This window comes from Galdieria sulphuraria, assembly GCF_000341285.1.
Source record: "Galdieria sulphuraria unplaced genomic scaffold scaf_8, whole genome shotgun sequence".
NCBI lineage: Eukaryota > Rhodophyta > Bangiophyceae > Galdieriales > Galdieriaceae > Galdieria > Galdieria sulphuraria.
The window spans coordinates 41,236-56,755 of record NW_005178467.1 but is presented as its reverse complement, the minus strand read 5'-3'; the positions used below and the strand labels follow the sequence as shown (position 1 = coordinate 56,755).

At 38.2% G+C, this 15,520-nt stretch overlaps 9 protein-coding genes across 10 annotated transcripts; 2 read left to right on the top strand and 7 right to left on the bottom strand.

The window, feature by feature from the left end:
• Nucleotides 1–42: 42 nt before the first annotated feature.
• On the bottom strand, nt 43–1,255 carry Gasu_13320 (uncharacterized protein). The gene has a single exon (XM_005707831.1). The coding sequence runs from the start codon at nt 1,235–1,237 to the stop codon at nt 89–91; it is 1,149 nt and encodes a 382-aa protein (XP_005707888.1). The 5' UTR covers nt 1,238–1,255; the 3' UTR covers nt 43–88.
• Nucleotides 1,256–1,265: 10 nt separating this feature from the next.
• Gasu_13310 (hypothetical protein) lies at nt 1,266–2,720 on the top strand. 2 transcript variants are annotated; one of them, XM_005707830.1, is made up of 4 exons: nt 1,266–1,661; nt 1,722–1,984; nt 2,034–2,487; nt 2,534–2,720. In XM_005707830.1, exons 1-4 carry the CDS (start codon nt 1,274–1,276, stop codon nt 2,671–2,673), a joined length of 1,245 nt encoding a protein of 414 aa, XP_005707887.1. In that variant the 5' UTR covers nt 1,266–1,273; the 3' UTR covers nt 2,674–2,720. The 2 variants fall into 2 exon arrangements, with proteins under 2 accessions (XP_005707887.1, XP_005707886.1); XM_005707829.1 differs by having other exon boundaries at nt 1,266–1,984.
• A 4-nt stretch (nt 2,721–2,724) lies between these two features.
• On the bottom strand, nt 2,725–4,815 carry Gasu_13300 (uncharacterized protein). Its single transcript, XM_005707828.1, has 2 exons — nt 3,035–4,815; nt 2,725–2,982 (listed from the first exon to the last, which is right to left on the bottom strand). Exons 1-2 carry the CDS (start codon nt 4,801–4,803, stop codon nt 2,775–2,777), a joined length of 1,977 nt encoding a protein of 658 aa, XP_005707885.1. The 5' UTR covers nt 4,804–4,815; the 3' UTR covers nt 2,725–2,774.
• A 9-nt stretch (nt 4,816–4,824) lies between these two features.
• Nucleotides 4,825–6,835, bottom strand: Gasu_13290 (cyclin delta-1). The gene has a single exon (XM_005707827.1). The coding sequence runs from the start codon at nt 6,264–6,266 to the stop codon at nt 4,962–4,964; it is 1,305 nt and encodes a 434-aa protein (XP_005707884.1). The 5' UTR covers nt 6,267–6,835; the 3' UTR covers nt 4,825–4,961.
• A 9-nt stretch (nt 6,836–6,844) lies between these two features.
• Gasu_13280 (uncharacterized protein) lies at nt 6,845–7,995 on the bottom strand. Its single transcript, XM_005707826.1, has 2 exons — nt 7,628–7,995; nt 6,845–7,576 (listed from the first exon to the last, which is right to left on the bottom strand). Exons 1-2 carry the CDS (start codon nt 7,991–7,993, stop codon nt 7,385–7,387), a joined length of 558 nt encoding a protein of 185 aa, XP_005707883.1. The 5' UTR covers nt 7,994–7,995; the 3' UTR covers nt 6,845–7,384.
• Nucleotides 7,996–8,004: 9 nt separating this feature from the next.
• On the bottom strand, nt 8,005–10,225 carry Gasu_13270 (Wee1-like protein kinase putative tyrosine kinase Wee1). The gene is made up of 3 exons (XM_005707825.1): nt 9,936–10,225; nt 8,705–9,884; nt 8,005–8,642 (listed from the first exon to the last, which is right to left on the bottom strand). The coding sequence occupies exons 1-3, from the start codon at nt 10,213–10,215 to the stop codon at nt 8,525–8,527; spliced, it is 1,578 nt and encodes a 525-aa protein (XP_005707882.1). The 5' UTR covers nt 10,216–10,225; the 3' UTR covers nt 8,005–8,524.
• A 9-nt stretch (nt 10,226–10,234) lies between these two features.
• Gasu_13260 (ATP-dependent RNA helicase (mitochondrial)) lies at nt 10,235–12,815 on the bottom strand. Its single transcript, XM_005707824.1, has 6 exons — nt 11,886–12,815; nt 11,671–11,823; nt 11,479–11,595; nt 11,193–11,423; nt 10,567–11,134; nt 10,235–10,512 (listed from the first exon to the last, which is right to left on the bottom strand). Exons 1-6 carry the CDS (start codon nt 12,795–12,797, stop codon nt 10,391–10,393), a joined length of 2,103 nt encoding a protein of 700 aa, XP_005707881.1. The 5' UTR covers nt 12,798–12,815; the 3' UTR covers nt 10,235–10,390.
• A 10-nt stretch (nt 12,816–12,825) lies between these two features.
• Nucleotides 12,826–14,019, top strand: Gasu_13250 (F-type H+-transporting ATPase subunit gamma). Its single transcript, XM_005707823.1, has 3 exons — nt 12,826–12,918; nt 12,969–13,093; nt 13,140–14,019. The coding sequence occupies exons 1-3, from the start codon at nt 12,892–12,894 to the stop codon at nt 13,987–13,989; spliced, it is 1,002 nt and encodes a 333-aa protein (XP_005707880.1). The 5' UTR covers nt 12,826–12,891; the 3' UTR covers nt 13,990–14,019.
• Nucleotides 14,020–14,030: 11 nt separating this feature from the next.
• On the bottom strand, nt 14,031–15,515 carry Gasu_13240 (molecular chaperone DnaJ). Its single transcript, XM_005707822.1, has one exon. The coding sequence runs from the start codon at nt 15,414–15,416 to the stop codon at nt 14,130–14,132; it is 1,287 nt and encodes a 428-aa protein (XP_005707879.1). The 5' UTR covers nt 15,417–15,515; the 3' UTR covers nt 14,031–14,129.
• Between the last annotated feature and the right edge of the window lie 5 nt (nt 15,516–15,520).

Genomic DNA, 15,520 nt, shown 5'->3' with positions numbered 1-15,520 from the left:
AGAAGGAACATTTCGTTTCTATACAAAAGTGTGCGAAAAATACGTATAATAGGGTAGTTTATTAAGGATGTGAAGTCATTTTTTTTGTTTAACGTTCATCAGCATGTTTCTGCAAACCAATTGCACGAGCATACAGTACCCAAGAAGCACCTCCTGCAATGTTATTCACGGTTCTCAACACACCTGTTGAAATTCTTGCAACAGATATAGGCATTATATGGAACATTAAACGTTCGATTCCGCTCAATATTTGATAGCGTGGATTGGAAGACACAAACATAAAACCAGCCCATGCCAAACTATTCACAAACAAATTAGGCAATTGCCTTGAACTTGAAGTGTCTTTCAACATCTTTCGACGGATATACAAAAGAGAATATGCAACGGTTGTTCCAACCATGCTTCCTAAAAAACCACATGAAGCAAAAAGAAGTCCTTTGTAAAGAAAAGCGACGATTCTCTGACTCAAGGAAAAAGCAACATTAGAAGATGATGAAGCAAAGCAGTGAGCGGGAAGATTGGATAGATATCGTTGCCATGAACCATGGCTCTTCAGATGCTGCTGAATATTGATAGTGGGAGTCAATAACCAAACTAATATAAAATTCATTGCTGCTCCTACTACCAAGTCACATATTGCAAAGTCAAGTTCCTTCAAAATTTGTTTTCCTCTGGCAGCAATCATTCCTGAAAATCCCAACCCCAAGCCTAAAGTTTCTTCCATAAGAAGTTTGAAAGGAAAGTTGGGATCAGCTAGCAATTTTTGTTGCCAAGCTGGCCAAGCCTTTGCAAGAAAGCGAACAACCCCGCCAGAAGTAACTGCAAGATAGGCTGTAACTTGTTCTGTACTTAGGAACCACAAGTGCTGGGGAAGATCCTGAACGTTTAGATTGAGTTCCTTTGCTAGAGCACAAGCTGCTGTAAAATCCAATTTCGGAATATCTCCTTCACCAGAAGAAGAATAGGAACGACCTTTACCATCACTGCCACCTCCAAGACCTCCAGTTGCTCCACCGTTTGGTTGCTTGTTCGACGGCGTGCTAAAACTTGCTCGATCAGAGTCCTCCTTTTGATTTCTTCTGTTGTTGGAACCAGAATTGGAGTTTCTCAGTTCACATTGAATACCATATGTTCTTCTTTTGCTTTCAGAATAATTTATGGCACGAGATATAATATTCCTGTTTTGTTTCAACAAGTTTGGTGTTAAGCATAGAGGCACAAATGTCAACGGAAGCATGAATACTACTTTTTGAATTTCTCTTCCAAATTACGAATGAAAATGTGTACAGAAGAGACATTTGAAAGCAATGCATCAAATACCGACTCGAGGTTGCAACTTCCACAAGAACTAAAAGATACATGGCACGAGGTGATTGTGCGTTCTTTTCAACTGTTATCTTCGATATCTGGAGGGAACGACAAGCCACCATGTTTCAATCGGCAACAGTTGCTTTCTCCAGTCTTAGTTTTATGGGACAAGTTCCGTTTTGATAGAAAGTTCATCACTTCGTGGAAACAGCAGTTTGTGGAAGCTTTGAATGAAGAAGTAGTTGTGCGGAAAGTTGCTACTTCCTCGTCTAATACTGAAATGTATATGTTGAGAAACTTTTCAGAGATCCCAGTGTCTAAAGCTCGTGTCACAGGCACTCAATATAGTCAAGGTATAAGTCAAGCTATACAGCAATTTATTTGCACTGTTAGTGACCAGTTATGCCTTTTAGATTCAAACGTAACAGAAAGCGCTGAAGAAGGTCCTGAACGTGCACAAGATGCAAATGACTTGACTATTCTAAAGAAGAGAAGTCGAAGTACTCTAGAAGAGGCACCCATTCAAGAAGACTATACATATGAAGAAGTGATCGATCTTTTGCCTCCTGTGTACAAGAAGCCGTTGACGGAAAAAGTGACTTTAAGCTGTACGACTATTGCAAAGGCACCTTTGCTACATTTGGAACAGGACGGAGTCACAGTTCGAGGTGAAAAAGTAATTTGAAAGTTATAGTTACCTATTATTTTATTGAATGTGCATTCAGGGTTATCGTTCTATTCGTGCTTCACATGGTGTACTCGAAGGCGACTGGTATTTTGAAGTTGAAGTTCTTCAAGGGGATGGAAACGTCCGTATCGGTTGGTGCACCGTTCAAGCAGATATGGAAGCTCCAATAGGATATGATAAATACGGCTATAGTATTCGAGACAAAACAGGTGAACTATTTCATGAGCAACGTTTAATTCCTTTCGGTGAAGCTTTTGGAGAAGGCGATACTATTGGGTGCTTCTTACATTTGCCTCCTGTCAAGGACAATATGAGAGAAGTATGGGAAACTTTTGAAAGAAAGTGGATTGCGTGGCTCTTATACTATAGTTCTCCAAGAAGGCCTAATTGGCATCAACAAGAAACATGGAGACCAAAGGAACCACAAGTCGAAGGAAAGGATATGGGTTATATGGAATTTTTCAAGAATGGCAGACTTATGGGCTCTCAAGGTATTGTTCTTGTCCTATCCAAAACTTGTACTGACTATTTATTAAGAAATTGAAATAGCAAAATGGTATCCTGCAATAGCTTTGTATAAGAATGCCAAAATATCTTGTAATTTCGGTCCGCATTTCCAATATCCTAATATGGGACGCGAATACAGACCAATGTCATCAGTCATATCCCACACATAGTTGCTTACAATTTCGTGTGTTATCATATATGAAACATTATTTATCCAATTGAACAACAAAATCAATCTCGACCTCGGAAACTTCATTTTCAAATCCTTATTCTAGTGGCCGTTTAGTATTATTCCTCGTTCTGTTGGCTTCCATATTTTTTCAAAGCCTTCCAGATGAAGAACATCGAAGTGATGATTCAATGCTGTTACTTTATGTAGCTGAGTACCACTAGGACCTCCTCCTAAACCTCCAAAATATTTGTTGGGAATAGCAAATATTACTCGTTTTACTCTTGCATGTACAAGTGCCATACAACACCTATCCAGAACATGAGTAAATAACAAATGAAAGACAATTATGAAATACCAACATTAGGCAAGGTTCTCTTGTTGTATATACATCCATTCCAGTGCACATATAAGCATCATCTGGTAACAAAGATTTATCGGTAGTTTCCGTATCTGTTTCGCTTTCAAAAGAATGTGAATCACTATCACCTGTTAATGATATTTCGGAATCATCACAAATATAGGAGCAGTCAGAAAGAGTTTTGTTTTGTAAGATCTGTCGACGTTTGTGAGAACCCACTTTCCATGATGCCGATTCGATACAATTCATGACTGCATGTGTAAACGGTTGGCATCTTTCACATTTCTTTTCTTTACGTTTATCTGATAGATGGCTTCGACAAGAAGTATCACAAGTTACTGTAATTATTTCATTGTTGCTTGGTCGAACCATCATAGCACAAATACCGAGATAGTTACTGTTTTTCCGATGATGCCAAGCAATATCAAAACAAATACGCATATGATGCATAATGAAAAGCATCTCTTCGTTGGATGGCAATGGACGAGGTGGTGGTAGAGGTTGATATAATACAGGCCAAATGGGACATAAGGATACATATTCTTCTCTTGTAATTGCAGCTCTCGAAGGAACGGACATAACAAAAGGCTCTAATCCAAATTCATTCAAACTCTCCAATACGGAACAGTCTAAACTTTCAAAATCTTCCTTCAAACAAAGTAAAACAGTAATAAGTGGTTCACTTCGATGACGCTTCCCATCCTGATCCAAACTTGACCTACTAAAGTCTCTTTTCACACGCTTAACATGTGACAGTTCCTTTCCCAGTGGAAGAACTTTACCAAGTACTCGAAGTAGCTTTCCAACCAATTGCGGTTTAACCACAGATACATATACCAATATGGCATCCACTTCACTGCCAACATTATTTATCGGTTTACTTTCAGTTGACTTTTCAATTGGATGACTTTTGCTATAACTAGACTCCCCAACCCATCGTGGCCTCACACTTGCTAACAAAGTTTCTTCCTGTGACTTACTATTCAAGGCTTCATTGCAATAAGAATAACTTGGATAGGGATGCAGATATTCCAACAACCACTTTGCCAAAAATTTTATCCATCTCTTCCCTTTGTTAGTCGTAGCTGCTAGTCGTTCTAAAATAAAAAGATTTTCAACTTCATCAATATCTTCCAAAGCTGGTAGAACGTCCATCGTGTAGCCAGCATTCAGTGCTTGGTTTCGAGTTGCGTGCAAAACTTTAGAGGTACTCCAAGGAATGTCTGTGAAAACCTCTTCACAAAAACTACGCATTCCAAGCAAATAGTAACCGCCGTCCAAACAAGGACCAACAACAACATCGAAAGTTTCTAAAGCTTTCAATGCAGTTTCAACAAGAAAGCCGTCAAGATCTGGAGAGTCTATTCCAACAACAATGACTTTTTTCGCTCCTGTTTCAAAACTTTTGTAAAAAGCATGCCTCAGCCTATCACCTAAAGAACCATTCGACTGTTCTACAAACGATAACTGAAAATTCTTTTCAAAGGAAAAGTTTCCACTGTCGTTTTGGCTTGCTTTTCCAAAATATTGAGTAAAAATTGGAAGAAACCAACTGTGCCAATAGGAAATATCTTCCTCTCCAGTATAACAAACAACGAAACACAATTCTGTATTTACACTATAAAAGTGCTGCAGCAACTGCTCCAATACATATTCCGTCAACGCTGCGGAAAGTTCTGCAGCAGTCGAGTTTCCAAGAAACGGAGCCAATCGTGACTTTGCATATCCTGGTTTTGGTGCTTTGCAAAAGAAAAGGAAGCGACTTTTCATACGATCCACAATCCAAAAAGGCACTAATAATAGCTGTATCGACGATAATTTATTATTAGTGATACACAAATAGAAAAAATGGCTTTCCATTCTTCATAAGTACAAGAGCTTAAAATACTATCATATGCAAATTTTCGGACTATTCATTCTACTGACTTTCAACGTCCGGCAACACAAAAAGATATTTCAGTAATGGACGTTGGTGTGTGGTTGTCTTCTCTATGGAGTGGAGTAAAGCCGTCTAGTGTAAAAGATGTGTCTTCCGTTTTTGAAAAAATCGACATCTGTTTTTCACGAAAATAAAAGTTGCATTCGAAATAGGCCATCGTCTCTTTCATGCATTCTCGGACGTCATACGTATTGACGTTCAATTGTTGCTCCAATTTACGAAGACGTTCCTCGGTTCCATTATATTCACTGAGATGACAATCCAAGACAGAACAAGCGCAGAGAACACAAGATAAAACTATAGTCAAACGCGAAAACCGCAATTGTTCATAATGAATAGAACAGAGATCTAAAAAAATTTCAACCAATAGGTTGCATTGCTGCTGTTCTTCATATGTTAACCCTTCAGGTCCATTTCCGAGGAAAGAATGAACCGATGACCCTTCGGCAATGTTCTTCAGAAAAGTAAAATAAGCATGTGGAGTTAGGTCATGAACTTTCCAATCTAATACTGATAACTGTAATAATTCACATGTCTGTAAAGCCCTATGATCTACCTGAGTCAACCATTCAAGTGCTTTTGCAGATAACGGCTCGATTTCATTAAATTTGCTTGCAATCCACAAAGATGAAGCTGCGACTGCACGAAGATAATACTTTGAAATTCTTTGTCTAGCTAGAAAACGATCAAAGCAATTAATGGCTAAATAGACTGTGGAAGCGTTCAAATGAAGTGGTTCTCTCAAATCCAATAGCCACATAACTATTTGTTCCCTAGCAGAAACATCAATAGAACCTTGTTGTAGCTTTTCAATATAGTCATAGTCATTTGAATATATCTCCATGTCCTTTTCTATTCGCACATCCTGCGACAGTCGAAACGGAGAAGAACAAAAAAACTTGTCCACCTTCAATACGATCTCGTCGGTAGCAAGCTCCAATATGCTATCTAGAAAATTTTGTAATCTTTTCTCTTTTCCATTGGGACCAGTCAGATTATCTTCTCTTAAATCTTCTGGTATTCTCACTTTCTTTATCTGTTGTTCTATATCACAGTTGGGTCTTGCTACTTTGGGAGTTGGTTGAGGTATTTTAGGATGGCGTACTGCATTCATACAGAATGGATAGCTTCTCTTCCTTGAAGAAAGAGAAGAGCAAGAGCTACTTTGATCTATTTGCCTAGCATATGTTCGATAAACTTCTCTTTCGTCTTCTACCTGTAGATCTTCACAACAGATTAGACTTTCAGGAGTGGAAACTGCACTTTGTATGGACATGAATTTTTCTGAAGACATAGATGTACTTTTAAATAGCACTGCAATATTAACCAAAGCTTAAAGAGTAGAGTAACAAGACACCAAGTGAAAAGTGTATATACTCTTTACCCCTCTGCCTGTAGTGTCTCGGGTTGTTAAAATACTTGCAAGAGTTCTCCCCCACTTGATCAAAGTCCTTGGTTTTTAAACTTTTTCTGTTATCATAAAGAAAAGTGGGACCAAAAAACCAAAACGGCAGTCTTCCCCAAAAAAGAAACAAATTTAATAAAAATCTTATATTGATATCCGCAAACGTTGTCCCGCCTTTAATACATCCGACACTTGGCAATTTCTGCTTCCATTGAGTTTGACCGCCATTTTCGAAAGAAATTGCGGGCAGACATTTTTTTTCAGGACTGAGCGGGTTCTTCTTTCCTGTACATGAATAATATGGCTTATCTAGAATCGAGTTTATACTGAACAGAGTGAATTTTTTTTAAGAATTTGCACAAGTAAATAGGTATAAATATAGCGCCGTAGAGCACAAGATTGCAGGCTATGAAGAATATCTCCCTTCCTTCGGCCCCTCAGTCAAGGAGTTTGCCTTTGTGGACAACAACCTGGTGAGATACCGAATATTATCCAACAAACCTAACAAGACTGAGTTCAATCTTGAATAGATAGTAACAAAACTACTTTCTCACACTGCGCAATGTCTAAAACATGGTGTGGTTGTCCAAGCCGCATTTTCTCACAAGCTTCATAGAGACAAGCTTCTGGTGTAACCTCCAGTTCAACTTCATACGAAAGCGAGGAAGGATCATTAACTGTATCAGATAGATCAATCTGACCATCTTCATATGAAAATACCTATATCATACTTCACAAAAACAGACTGAAATATGTCCTTGTAAGTTACCGTGGTAATATCTACTTGAACAAACTTGCAACGATAAGAGAGCCTATTCTTTTTACGTTGTGAAATGGGTTTTACATTGGGAAGAGGAGAGCACGGCTCTTCAACAGAACAGCTACAACGAAAGTCATACGCTGTACGAGGTGAAAGGAAATTCAGGTCGTCTATACGACGCTTTGATATGCAACTAAATATATCATAATCATCAAACGAACTACTCCCATGAGTACAACTGTAGTACCTACCAAACCTGCTCTTCTCTTACTTTTCCATCATCTTCCTTGATAAGTTTACTGGTTTGACGTATATTATCACGATATCTTCTATCAATTTCTTGAATACGTCGATAAACAATACGTTGCTCGTCTAACTCCAATTTTGCAGAGTTCTCGACCCTGTTGTTCAGGACACTATTGAGAAGCTTAAATGTGGCCTAAACAACTCGTGATCACTCAATCCATCCTTTTTCAGCTTCAGCACTTACCAAATCCACCTTGGACTGGAAACGAACCTTATTATTGAACTCTGGGCTTAAAGGTGTCTCTGCAGCAATAGGAAGATAAACTCTTCTATTCTCTGCTTTCTCAAGGACTAAGCCTAGTTTAAATTCCACTTCGGTGTTAGGATTGGTTACACAACGACCTAAAAATTCAACAAGGCAAAGGACACTATCGTCTGGAACTCGAACCCGAAATATATTCTGGTAATAAAAAGTGGCATCATTGGAAGCTTTGGTTCTATCAGTACGGCATTCTTCTTCTTCTTCTTCTTCTTCGTTATTACTTTGAAGCCTCTTTCTTTTCAAAGTGTTTTGTGAAGTATGAGCTTCCTCATTGAATGGATTATACATCCTACCAAAACAAAACAATAATATTGGATATCAATGCAATTGGAGTCCAAAATGGTCACAACTAGGTCACTACTTATTTCATACATTTCTCTTGCTGTTACGTTCTTTGTGAATATGGGTTTAGCAACTTCAGAACCTGATGAATTTGTGAAGACGGTTGAACAGGGAAGTTCAAAGTCTGGTTTCTGGCAGCAAATTTTAGACCCCAACAGTAGTTATCGTCGTTGGGAAATGGAGAACTTTTGGCTGTTGTTCTCCGTTACGCTTTGTTTGGGTTTGATATTTATTGTTGGGACGTTCTTTCTCATAAAATCTACACCTGAAGTACAACCAACCACGAAGGAAAACAAGAAGACTCAATGAGAAACTGAATAGGTTTCCATCATCGTTTGACAATATGATGACGAAGTTTCTTTCGTTTTTCCACTGATAAATCTGTTATAACCAAAGCTATCGATTGTCCCTTTGCCTATTCTACAAGTGCAAGGAGCTCGCTAAGATATTTAAAAGTTGGCTCTATTATTTCTGTGGTTACCCTTCTTCTTCAACACAAATTTCCTTTAGTGCAGCTTCCAATCTTTGTATTCGTTCATCCTTTAGAGCAAGTTTTTGTTGAAGAGTTTCTTGAAAAGCTTTCTGTTGTATCAACCTAAAATAAGGATTACAACATTTCAAAAAACAACATGATCAGAAGAATGATTACAAACTCACAATTGTTCCATTTCGAAAACTCGTTCAATTTTAGGCTCAAAACGTTGTAATAATTCTTCTGCAGTTGGTCTTTTCATTGGGTCCGATGCTAAGCACCAACGTATCAATGCTGAAAGCCGTGACCCACAACGTTGTTGTAAGAAGCCTTGATCCACATCATTATTTCTTATCTTTTGCCATTCTTCACCACTCGTTGGTAAACTTTTACCAGTTGCTATTTCCAACATAGTAGCACCTAAAGCAAATATATCTGCAGATTTGAAATCGGCTGTAGTTGGGTCAAGCATGCTTCTACAAAGATATCGTTTATCACCTTCTTGTTCAATGAAATCAGAACGATCAGAAAGGCAAGCTAAACCAAAGTCTCCCAACTTGTGCACACCTTTTGAGATGAGAACATTCTCTGGCTTCACATCCATATGGACGATGCCTTTGGAATGAATAAAACATAGTGCGCTTGTAATATTTCTCATTATTCGAAACAGTTCATCAATGGATGGAATAATATCGTTCATAAGAGTTGATAAGGAACCACCTGAACAATATTCCAACTGTATATAGATAGTTTCATTTTCTAACCAAGAGTTAAAGTATTGCGTAATATTTGGATGGCCTCCTAAAGCAACTAAAATTTGAACTTCTCGAAGTGCTTCATGTTGACAACTGTTTCCTACAAGTGGTTTCCTTGACATCTTGATTGCATAAATTCCTCCATCTATTCGATGACGTGCTTTAACCACAACTCCTCTTTCACCTCTACCTAAAACAGCTATTTCTTCAAAGTCTTGCCAATATCGGGAAGACGTATCACTATCACGTTCAATTACTGAGTTTCTTAAAGAATGTTGCTGCTTTGTGCGAGTTCTTTCCAAAGTATTGTCATTTAATACTTCAAAATAGGGGTTATATATGCAAGTAAGTGGCTCTTGTTGCTTTTCAACTTTACGTGTTCTCTTCTTCCTCATTTCTATTTGTTTGTCGCCTTGTCCTATGTTACATTTTCCATTGATGTTCCAAAACATTCCAGTTTGAGAAGAAAATGCAGAATCTTGACTTGGATACATATTTCGAATAGGAACATCCGAAAGCTGAGAATGCTGAGTGGCTGAGTCTTGTGTTGACTGTGAATAATAAAAGCATGACTTGAGGACTTTCCTTGGTGCAGGAGAGGAAGGAGGACCTAGACTTTACAATTAAGTTGATCATGAATAGAAAACATCAGATATCTTACAGCTAGAATTGTGCAAAATAGCCTGATCTTGGGGTGTACAATAGTTGGGCTCCTCATCCTGTGTTATTATACAAGGCATAACTGAAGATAAGTTATCCATGGAGCGTATTTCTTGTGAATCATAATTGTTTTCGTTGTTATGTAGAGAACATTGCGAAAGGTCTTGCGACGCAATGGACAACTTTGCCAACTTATTCGATGACTGAAGCAATTCGTCAATCCTTGTCTGTCCCAAGTTTCCAGATGATAGGGTTGTTGTTGTCCTGGATGCTGCTTTCATATAACAGAATAAGACAATGGATGATAATAGACTTTTAACTCAGTTGTGAAATAATACAATACTCTGCATATATGCCAATAATTCTTTCCCAATTCAAAATTTAAATCCCGCTTATCATCCCATCATCGAACGAACACATCCTTTACAAATTCTGAATGCTTAAGAAATCCATTCATTATTTCCATTTCTTCTTTCTTTTCGACAACTGAGACTTCTTAAGGTCAAATGATTTTGTCAGGTTTCTAGAATTCAAACAATTCTGCAAAACTCTGCAACATTTGGTTCGTAACATAGTTGCTTAAAGTATCCTGTAAATAACAAAACAAACCAAGTAGATACAATCATGCCTACCATTCTCAATATCTACAAAAGCATCTCTAAAACGTTGTGCCAACCATAAATACATATCCAAAATTTTGTAAGTGCTTTCTAAATCGTTCATATCTTTCCAATTCTCTGCAGGATACACCTGACGCATTGCTTTAGTAAGTCGAACACAACCTTCGAAAGCCAACTCTCTTGAAAACTCTGCAAAAGCCACTGACTGTTTGGGAATACCCATATCCACAGGACACATACATAAGGTATACTTGGTTTCAATGGAGAGAGGCAAATCCTCAATCACTTGAGCTCTTGCTTTGACATCATCAAAAGAGCACAAAAAAAAGGTTCCATCCACCCGAGCCAAATTAGCCATTTCATCCCAAATCATTGAGAAACTGGAGCGACTAGCTGCCTTCTCTTCTGCAAAAAGTTGAACTTTATCTGCAGAAGGAAATAAACCCGCTTGAGGAACTGGAGCAAGTTTCTTAGAAAAAGTTTCTCGAATATATTCTAAATCTTCCTGATTTACTGCAGTAATCAATCCATCAGGAAATAATGAACCAAATCGTCCAGCTCTACCTCCAATTTGTCTCACCTATCAAATACAAACAATATAAACAATAGAATCAAATATTTGCACTCGGTCTACGTACTTGTGAAGGGCTCAACGAACATACTTCTTTTCCATCAAATTTTAATAAGGAAGAAAATATGACTCTTCTTATATTCAAATTCAAACCCATTCCAATGGCATCTGTTGCCACTAAAATGCGATCCGAACGATTGGAATGATTGAATAACATACTTTGTTGACGACGAACTTCTGGTGGAAGACCTCCATATATAACTGAACATTTCAATCCAGTTTCTCTTTCAATATCAACCTAAAAAACTTTCTAAAACGCAACGAATATCGTTTTCAACCAGTAGTTTTCATACCTTCCACTTGAATAAATCTGCTTTAGAAAAGGCAACAAGACAGTCTCCAGCTTGCAACTGTTGAAGAGATGTTAGTCTGTCTTCTTCGACGGTCAATGAAGACAATCTTTCATAATACTATAACAAAGTTTCGATAAATGCATTTAGTTCTTCACGCTAACCATTCTGAAGGAGATTTCTTCTTATTATTACCTGAACGGACAAGCTGTCTTGGGTTCTGTTTATCAACTTGCGAACAATATTTTCTGAACTTGGATCGCCACATAAATGTAACTCTTCAACTGCTAGACCAAGTAACGCTCTAGTCCATGCCCAAGCTCTTTCATTATCTCCTAATAATTGAATCTAAGATATTTTTGTTGATTATTATCGAACCCCAACAAATTGTAAATGCAAGTGATACAAACCTCATCAATAACTCCCACCTGAAATCTTCTATGCACGGGAGCCATTTCAATAGTACAAGATATATGTTGTGCATCAGGAATATCCGTTTGTTCTTGCCCGGTCAAAAGATCACAAGGTACACACTGGTGACTCTCATCTCCTTTATTGAGACGTTCATGAATTTCCCAAGCAAGCAATCTCAATGGACCACAATAAATGCCTGATTGAGCTGCTCTTAGAGCTTCCAAAGCTGCATGTGTCTTTCCAGAGTTGGTTGGGCCGATATGCAATATTATTCTCCTCTTTATCTCTCTTGCTAAAGGATACCAATCTTCAGGATGACTGAAATCCACAACTTTCAATATGCGATGATGTGCATGAACTTGTTTGGGATATTTATCTTCCAAATATTTCGCAATTATAGGTAAACAAGCCATAGTTACTTTGTCACCTTCTCCTTCTGAAAGTATTGTTGTCTTCTTTGGAATCCTATCATCATTCTTTGTGGATGAACAATCTGTTGCATATTTATTTACAACACTTGCTAAGTTTCTTTGCAGTTGTTCATCTTTGCAAGCATTTCTAACCTCCAAAAGTGAGGTTGGTATTCCTCGAGACTGAAAGTATTCCTTCGTGATATCCTCTCTTTTAACAAGTTTCAATATTTGCTTGAGATATTTTGACGACAATTTGTTGCTTTCTTCATTCGTTACAGCAAAATTCAATTTGTCTATTCCACTCTTGTTCTCACCATATGCCTGTTTTGCGGAGCAGCTATCAAGTTCCCGACTCTCATCAGTAGAGAAGTAATAGAGAACAGTTGACTTTCCTAACAATCTTCTCCAAGCTGAACTAAAAACCACAGTATATTGATCTTGAGCTCCTACAACAGTTTTCAGAGCCGGAAAAGTCAGTAAACTACTCTTGAACATTATTCCTTTTATCCAAAAATAGAAAAGCAATTCATCATCATAAGAAATTGCGTTTTGGCTGCTTTGCCTCGCAACATTCGTCTAACGATATAATATGGCAGCTATGCAAAGAAGTTTTATGGTAGGGATAAAGTCTCAAAATATTATGTACAGAGACTTATTTTGTTGAAGAACGTTGTTTCGAAAAGTAGGAATCTTGTTGGCAGTAACCCTCGTACTCCAAGTTGGAGTCTGAACCGCAACAGAACAGCAGATCAGGCTCTACTCCTTGCGACTGAAAATAACACTTCTTCAGGGCAAGCTCAAGTTATTTTAACTCATCCTATTTCTTATTATTTATAGGGTTGATTTTCAAGTGCGTTTTGCTAGTTTGAAAGCTGTAAGAAGTCGTATGCGTTCTGTTGCTTCTATCTCGAAGATTACCAAAGCTATGAAGATGGTTGCAGCTGCCAAATTGAGAGGTGTTCAAGCTCGTCAAGAGAGTTCGAAGCCTTTTACTGCAGGCTTGAAAAGTTTTTTAAAGTCTACTTTTAGTGAGATAGAAGGAAAAGAAACCTCGGGTAACCATCTTATCGTCGCTGTTACTTCGGATCGTGGTTTATGTGGAGGAGTAAACAGCAATGTGGTTCGTGAAATTCGCAAGTTGCTTCACGAAGATAAACAAAATCAATATGCTATTTTGCTTTGTGGGGACAAAGGTAGAGATGGCTTGCAAAGACTATATCGCAATCTATTTGTTGTGACTATCAAAGACGTTTTTCGTGCACCCGTGAATTTTGCTCAGACTTGTGTTGTAGCTGAAGAAATTTTCAAGCAAAAGTTCGATTCTGTGGCTATCTTTTACAATCACTTTAAGAACGCTATCAGTCAAGTAGTAACTAGAAAGGTCATTCCTGGTTTGGATATCATCTTGAAACATGCAGAAACTTTTGATAGTTATGAGTTTGAGTCTGACATGGATTCTGCACAAACCTTGACTGATTTGTATGAATTCCAATTTGCAGTTCAACTGTTTGATGCGCTTCTAGAAAATGCCACTTCAGAACAAGCCGCACGAATGTCTGCTATGGACAATGCTACCCGAAATGCCAGTGAAATGTATCAAAAGTTGACTTTGACTTATAATCGTCAGCGTCAATCGGTTATTACCGGAGAATTGATTGAAATTATTTCTGGTGCCGAAGCACTCTGAATATGTTTTCATAAAGTCATCGAAATAATTAGTGAATGAAAACCAAAGGAAGATTGTTTATTACAAGTATTTCATTCCAACAACAAAATGAGCAAAAGCTCTTATGCGTTATAGTCTCAAAATGAAATATTGACGCTTTTCTATTGTTGTGCACACTGAACACGTGGACCACTTTCCATACCTTCTTCGTCGTCTTCATCATAAGCATTTTCACTTCTTTGGCTTTCTTTGCCATGTTCCGGTCGATAATCAATCATGGACACTTGTTCTAAGTTATCATCCTTCCCATTCAAGGACAGATTAGGACGAGGACCCAAGACTCGATCAAGCAACGCTCGTTGTTCTTCGGATAAATATTCTGGAAACTGAACACGGAATTTGATAAATAAATTTCCTTTCAGTGTTCTATTTCCGTATAAAGGCATTCCTTCTCCAGGAACAGTCTTTACGCTATCAGGTTCAAGTACTGTACCTGGTTCTGTCTTAACCAATAATGTTCGTCCGTCCAGATGTTCAACCGTGAAGGCAACACCACATAGTGCTTCTACAAGAGAAATTTCTTTTTCTACTATCAAATTACTTCCTTTTCTTTTGAAGAAATCGTGTTCTTTCTGTTGTACTACTACAATAACATCTCCAGGAACTGTACCTGGTTCTTCATCCGCTTCACCAGAAAATACCAACTTCTGGCCATGTTCTGTTCCAGGTTCAATATAAACTTCCAGTACCTTTCTTTCTTTCACAACTTTCTGGCCCTTACACTTGGAACACTTGTCTTTCTCTTTAATGGATTCTCCGCTTCCACTACAGTCAGGACAAACGGACTGCATTTGTTGTACCATTCCTGGTCCAATCTGTCGTATCTGTACTCGGACTCCTTGACCATTGCAAGTTTTGCATCTAGTAACACCACTTGGATGTGTTGTTCCTTTACCATCACAGCTTGGACATATTCTATGCCGATTGAGCGCCAACTTTGATGTTTTTCCGTTATACAAGTCGTTCAAGGTGACTTTCAAAGCGTGAACAACATCTTCTCCCTTTCGTGGGCCTCGACTACGTGACCTTGAGCCTCCAAACAAGCCTCCACCAAAGAAAGCCTCAAAAATGTCTTCTGCATTCATACCACTACTCATTCCTTCCTGTGAAAGGCCTTCTTCACCATATTGGTCATAAATTCTCCTTTTATCGTCGTCCGATAAAACCTCAAAAGCTCTCGTCACTTCCTTGAACTTCTCCTCATCACCTCCCTTATCTGGATGCAACTTAATAGCCAGTTTCCTGTAGGCCTTTTTAATTTCATCTTTAGAAGCTTCCTGAGAGACTCCCAATAATTCGTAATATTTTTTGTTATCCACTTCCTTTCTTCTGGAGCTGGAAGCCCCAGTTGCTCCAAACCCTCCAAAACTTCCAAACCCGTTAAACATACTATTCCAGTTTCTCACCTTACTTGTTGTTCTGTGAACAGAAAAAGTGCTTCTCTAATGGATATCCACGGCCAACGATGAATAATAAACAATGTCGAGAAGAA